A 6,537-nucleotide genomic window follows, 5' to 3' on the forward strand; every position below is an offset into this window, starting at 1 on the left:
AGTAAAAAGAAAGGTAATATAATATCTAGCCTTAAACATAAATCTGTATTGATCATAAATCTCAACAATCGAGAATTGTAAATTGACATAGTAAGGAATTCTAGAATGTCTTATACCAAAATTTACAATTCCTCTCAAAATTACAAATCAAATAAGTCGTATTTTACTAAGACCAATAAATAGAGACGAGGTTATAATTAAAACTGATAGTAAAAAACTGAAATAACTAGTGATAGTGGGTTTAGGATTTTGAGTATTGTGCCAAAAGTTTGAGATGAACGAGTATGATTGAGTGATGCAAGTCATAAATTATGAATAATGGGTTGACATGAATTTAGCATGAGATTGTAATGAAATGGTTGGTATTAAAGAGGCATGATAACAACATGATTTGGGAATCCTTGATGCATGGATAGTTTATGACGAGTTGAAATGAGTTGGGCCTGGAACATAAAAGGCTTTAAAGGTTGGTACAATTAACGCATACATGCATGGTGAATATTATTTTGACTGTGTGATTATGTTTATCTGTGTCAGTACATAATTCCTTGAGATCTCTAGGTGAGTCTATTCAAATGCAAAGCATTTCAATTTCTAAACATTGTTGAAATGCTCCATCTAAACACAAGATAAATGTTTAAATTTTAACTTTTTTTTTCATAAATAAAAATTGATCCCTCACTTAACTATCCAAACATATTCCATTCGAAGGATTTGTTGTACTCTCGTAATTAAAAAAAATACATTTTATAATTGATCCTTTGTTATCAAAGGATTATCTGAAGTTAAGCAAGCTACAAGACCTTCAATGTTTAACTTTTAAATTTTTTTCTAAAAAAAAAAATTGGTCACTAACGATGTTAACCGACAGACATTTAGACTACCACGTTACACAGGAAGAGCTTCTGTTAGTGACTCCGGAGCACCACTACTTCCGTTGAGCACAATCACATTACCATCGGAATCAGCATCCACTATAACAGAGTCACCCTCTTTAATCTCTCTAGCAAGCATCTTCTCGGCCATACTGTCCTCCAAAAGTCGCATGATGGCTCTTCTTAGAGGCCTAGCCCCATAACTAGGATTATATCCTTCCTCAACCACCCTCTCCCTAAATCTTTCTGTCACTGAGAGATCAATCTCTTTGGCCTTCAGTCTTTCAAACACCTCCTTCAACATTATATCAGCTATCTCCTTTACCTCCAGCTTTGTGAGTTGCCTGAAAACAATCATTTCGTCCAACCTATTCAAGAACTCTGGCCTAAAGTATTGTTTCAGCTCCTCAGTCACCAAGCTCTTGATTCGATTGTAACTGCTATCCTTCTCATCGTAATCGAGGTCAAATCCCATTTTACGTCCTCCTTTCTCAATCACACTGCTTCCAACATTTGATGTCATTATTAGAAGAGTGTTCTTGAAGTCCACAGTTCTCCCTTTGCTGTCGGTTAGTCTTCCATCTTCCAGAATCTGAAGCATCATGTTGAATACATCAGGATGTGCTTTCTCAATCTCATCAAATAGTACAACAGTGTAGGGACGACGCCGAACTGCCTCAGTCAGTTGACCACCTTCGGTGTAACCAACATATCCAGGGGGTGAACCAATGAGTTTAGAGACTGTGTGTCTTTCCATAAATTCACTCATGTCAAGCCTAATCATGGCTTCTTCAGAACCAAAATAGTATGCAGCCAATGCTTTGGCTAATTCAGACTTCCCCACACCAGTTGGACCGGAAAAGATGAAGCTGGCAATTGGTCGATTAGGATTCTTCAATCCCACCCTAGCTCGGCGGATGGCTCGGCTAATTGCTTTTACTGCTTCATCCTGACCTATGACTCGTGTGTGTAAAGTCTCTTCCATCTTTAGGAGGCGATCAGATTCGTCAGTTGAGACTTTCTCTACCGGAATACCAGTCCAGGAGGAGACAATATGTTGTATGTCAACTTCAGTCACCATGGGACCTCCATCTCCTGCCTCACTTTCTGCCTTGCTCATCTCCTTGCCTTTTTCTATAAGTGAGGATATCTGGGTCTTCAGATCCATTTCTTTATCTCGTAGCTCTCCAGCCTATTACAAAATTCATAAATCATCAGCACAATAATACACAATAATTTGAAAATATAATATAGTTGAACAAAGAACAAACCATTGAAAATATAATATAGTTGAACAAAGAACAAACCACTGCAATTTTAGAAATCACTTTACAATAATTTTACTGGGGAAAAGGGTACCCTCCGTTCGGAGTTTACATAAAATAACATTGTCTCGTTTGATTTGTTAGTTGACTACAAATTTTAGAAGTCAAATCTTGGGTTAAAAAGTATATTACCTTTTCAAAGTCTTGATTGCGAACGGCTTCATCTTTTTCTTTCACAATCTGTCTGAGCTCCTTGTCAAGCTCTCTTGCTTCTTCCGGTAACTAGAAGAATGCAAATGTAGCAAAATTAGCTCTGTAACATACAAAAGAACTCCTGGTTATGAGACAGGTAGATGAACTATATACCTGTGCATGTTGAAGCCGCACACGGGAACCTGCTTCATCAATTAAATCTATAGCTTTGTCGGGCAAAAATCGATCACTGCAAGAGATTCAATTATTCATAAGCTAGAAGATACTTATACTTAACATTTGAGAAACCAAAAGGATTTTAGTAAATTCATTCCAACGTACATTTAAATATAAATATAAATATTGTAATACATTTTAAAGAACCAGAGGGTTTAAATATGACAAACCTAATATACTGATGTGACAGCTGGGCAGCAGCTTCAAGTGCTTCATCTGTATATTGGAGCTTGTGATGAATCTCATACCGCTCCCTAAGCCCTTTCAGTATCTGTATGGTTTCATCAACCGTAGGCTCTGGCACCTTAACTGGCTGGAATCGCCTCTCCAGTGCTGGGTCCTTTTCAATGTGCTTCCTATATTCATCCAGCGTTGTGGCTCCAATACACTGCACAAAAAATTTCACACACCTCCTTACAATAGTTCCAAGTTCCACTAAGTGCATATAAGAACTTGAGCATTACAGTAAGTTTAGTATAATCAGTATAATCATAACCCGGTGCCTTCAAATTTCTACAAATACAATATTATTCTGAATTCTTATACTATTTAACCAAAATTTATCTGCTGATCACGCAAATGGAATTTTTTGAAGATAAAAAATTCAAATACTAATTATTAAAAAGTCCACATTATTTAATTCAACTATACACCAAAAGCAAATGATCATCTATCAGAATTGCTAATTCATATATGAACTTACCAGATCTGTTAGATACAGTCAGTTTTTAACTACTTACAATTTAAAAAGAAATACTGAACAACCAAAAGACTAGGCATTTCTTTATCTAAAACATAGACTTGCAAATATAGCCTATGATTATTGAAGTCAGTAACACAGAATAGAACAAGTCATTTTATCCTTTAGTATTTATGTTTCAATGGCAACACACTCAATTGTTTCTCCCACCCGCTAAACAAATTACAGAAATTGATTTTCATGTCAAAATCAAAATGGCAGGTAGAAAAAATTACACACTAGGTATTCTTTTCTCCAAAACGTATATTTGCAAAAATAGCCTAAATATATGATTATTGACCAGCAGGTATCAAATCGAAATGCATTTTGAACATGATGCAAAAATATTACCTGTAGTTCACCTCTAGCAAGAGCAGGTTTTAGTATGTTTGCAGCATCAATTGCCCCCTCAGCTGCTCCAGCTCCAATTAGAGTGTGTACTTCATCAATAAAAAGTATTATCTCATCACTTTGTTTGATTTCCTCCATTAGTTTTTTCAATCTCTCCTCAAATTCTCCACGATATTTAGTTCCAGCTACCAGTAGACCCATATCAAGGGTTATAACCTAAATCATGCAGAACAAATGTTTCACATCATTCAGAACTCCCCAGAAGTATTTAAACACCCAAAATCAAGAACATTAGTCAGCACCAAATGATAAAAACTGAGGCATCGAATAAGACTATAGAAGTAAGAAAACTCTTCTGCAGTTAACATGTGAAATAAAAATTAAAGAAATAAGAAATTGTTTTAGAATGAATCACTTTACAAAGATTCAGCACGATAAACATGTTGATATACTTTACAACAGTATAGCATTGAAAATGAAATAGTAAATCTACTCGATTACAAACAAGATTTCATAGATCATAGGGATCAAATAATTACAACTAACCTTCTTTCCCTCTATGGTTTCAGGAACATCTCCATTTGCAATCCTCTGGGCAAGCCCTTCAGCAATAGCAGTCTTCCCAACCCCAGGTTCTCCAATAAGACAAGGATTATTTTTGGTACGGCGACCCAAGATTTGAGTGACACGCTCAATTTGTGGCTGCCTACCCACGACAGGATCCAATTTTCCCTATAATTTATGTTTTTTGAGAGGGAGAGGTCAATAAGAAAAGGTCATACCATAACACAGAATGAAAGCATGAAGAAAACTAGAAATTGGCAATTACCTCTTCGGCTAGCTTGGTCAGATTGGTGCCATACTCCTCCAAAGTTGGCATCTTAGTGTTATTACCACCTCCAGGGCCAACAGTAGCACCAACACTGTCAGCACCCTCACCCACCATACGAATAACCTGTAACATCCAGATCCAGTGAGAATACAAGAATGATTTTACACACAAATTAACCCGATATAAGTTAAATAAGTTAAGTTAGAGTACAATACTAACCTGAGCACGAATATTATTTGGATCAGCACCCAAATTTTCAAGAACGCGTGCTGCTACACCCTCACCCTCTCGAAGAAGACCAAGAAGCAAGTGCTCAGATCCAATATAATTGTGACCTAAAAATTGCAGATTAGAGTCCATTCAAAACTGAAACTAGTTCGGATCCTTTCCTTCTTCCCGTAAGAAGCTCTGTGATAGGGTGTTTCTAAGTTTGTTCTTTTATTATAAATAATTAAAATGTAGTTGACTCCACTGATAAAAGCACAGGAATAAATATAACCATACCAAATCACTTTTATCTTCTTTAGTAAAATAAATGGCAAAAGAAACCATAGAAAACTAGGGATAAATAAACAGATTGGAAAAACAAGATGAAAACTCTAGGCAATACAAATACTTTTATTGCAATTAAGTAATAATCATCACAAAAGAACAGACAAAGGAAAAACGGCATTTACCAAGTTGGCGAGCTTCCTCCAGTGAGAGTTCCAAAACACGTTTTGCACGGGGAGTAAATGGAATCTCAACAGCAACAAATCCACTACCCCTTCCAATTATCTTTTCCACTTCCACACGAGCATCCTTCAGGTTAATTCCCATTGACTTCAGCACCTTAGCAGCAATGCCCGTGCCTTCCCCAATAAGACCCAATAAAATTTGTTCAGTTCCAACAAAATTATGTCCCAGCCGTCTGGCTTCCTCCTGGGCTAGCATAATTACTTTGATTGCTTTCTCCGTGAAACGCTCGAACATGGCTTTAGGTACGCATCTTTTAGCCCTTTCACGACGGGAAGAAGTTGAAGTCAACATCTTGGAAGGAAAATTTTGTCGAGGTCTGGAAAGAAGATCCAAAGTGTTCAAAGTACGCAGTCCAGAGAAACTCGACATTCTTGATGCAGGCATTCGTATGGTAGCCATCATTTTGACAGATCTTCTTGATTTTCCTGATGCCTTATGCTGCCCCTGCCTCTGCCCACTAAGTAGGCCAGGCATGCCAATAGACTGAGCCAAAACCCTAGCCATTATTCCTATATTTTTGCCTACATTTATCAACAAAGCAAATCAGCTGACAGAAACATTTGCTGACAGAAAGATGCGCACTGGTTATCATTGGGAAATGAAATAAACCGAGGTGAAGAAACCAAGATAATGAAGTCCTAAATCAAAGAAAAAACATATTGAATAAGAAGAAAGGAGAAGAAAAACATTTGAGCAAACACATGGGGCGCTACTTGTTTAAAAAAAAATCAGCAAGCATCTAGAGCGCAAAAAAAAACAAACCATAAGGGAAGAAAAACTGAACGACAAAAGAAACCAGCAGTGACAGAAGTTGGCAGTTCCAAAACCTAATTGAACAAAGTTTTGCAGAAATAGAACGATAAACATAAAGAAAGGTGATAAACTCACCGTAAGCGAAAAGAATTGACTTGCAGACAGAGAAATACGAATAGAAGAGAAGGGGGAAAAGGGGAAATTTGGAAGATTAGAGAAGAAGATAGAGGAAGTTGATAGATATATAGAGAAGGCGTGGTAACAAGGGCAAAGAGGAAGGAAAAAAACACGAGATATTTGCAAGTGTTAACGCACCTTTAGCTAGACGGATCTTTTCTACGACGTCGTTTTGGTTTCTCGAATGCTCCCGTATCTATCGATATGTCTTTTGTTCTTTTGGTTGAATTTGGGTTGTGATTTATATATATTTATTTGTGTTTCAATAAAAATAAATTTGCAACTCACATGGTGGGTTTAGAGTTCAAATTTTAATTGGGCTGTGAATTAGAAACTTAACTACTTTGTGACCTTACGCACGGGTCTTTTTTTCTTCTG

At 36.8% G+C, this 6,537-nt stretch overlaps 1 protein-coding gene across 1 annotated transcript; it reads right to left on the reverse strand.

Annotated features, from left to right (window-relative positions):
* Nucleotides 1–697: 697 nt before the first annotated feature.
* LOC114174976 (chaperone protein ClpC, chloroplastic) lies at nt 698–6,293 on the reverse strand. The gene is made up of 10 exons (XM_028059712.1): nt 6,118–6,293; nt 5,169–5,750; nt 4,711–4,826; nt 4,489–4,614; nt 4,206–4,391; nt 3,660–3,875; nt 2,740–2,957; nt 2,507–2,582; nt 2,333–2,422; nt 698–2,067 (listed from the first exon to the last, which is right to left on the reverse strand). The coding sequence occupies exons 2-10, from the start codon at nt 5,731–5,733 to the stop codon at nt 889–891; spliced, it is 2,772 nt and encodes a 923-aa protein (XP_027915513.1). The 5' UTR covers nt 5,734–5,750; nt 6,118–6,293; the 3' UTR covers nt 698–888.
* Between the last annotated feature and the right edge of the window lie 244 nt (nt 6,294–6,537).

The sequence above is a fragment of the Vigna unguiculata genome, chromosome 3 (genome assembly GCF_004118075.2).
Source record: "Vigna unguiculata cultivar IT97K-499-35 chromosome 3, ASM411807v1, whole genome shotgun sequence".
Classification (NCBI taxonomy): domain Eukaryota; kingdom Viridiplantae; phylum Streptophyta; class Magnoliopsida; order Fabales; family Fabaceae; genus Vigna; species Vigna unguiculata.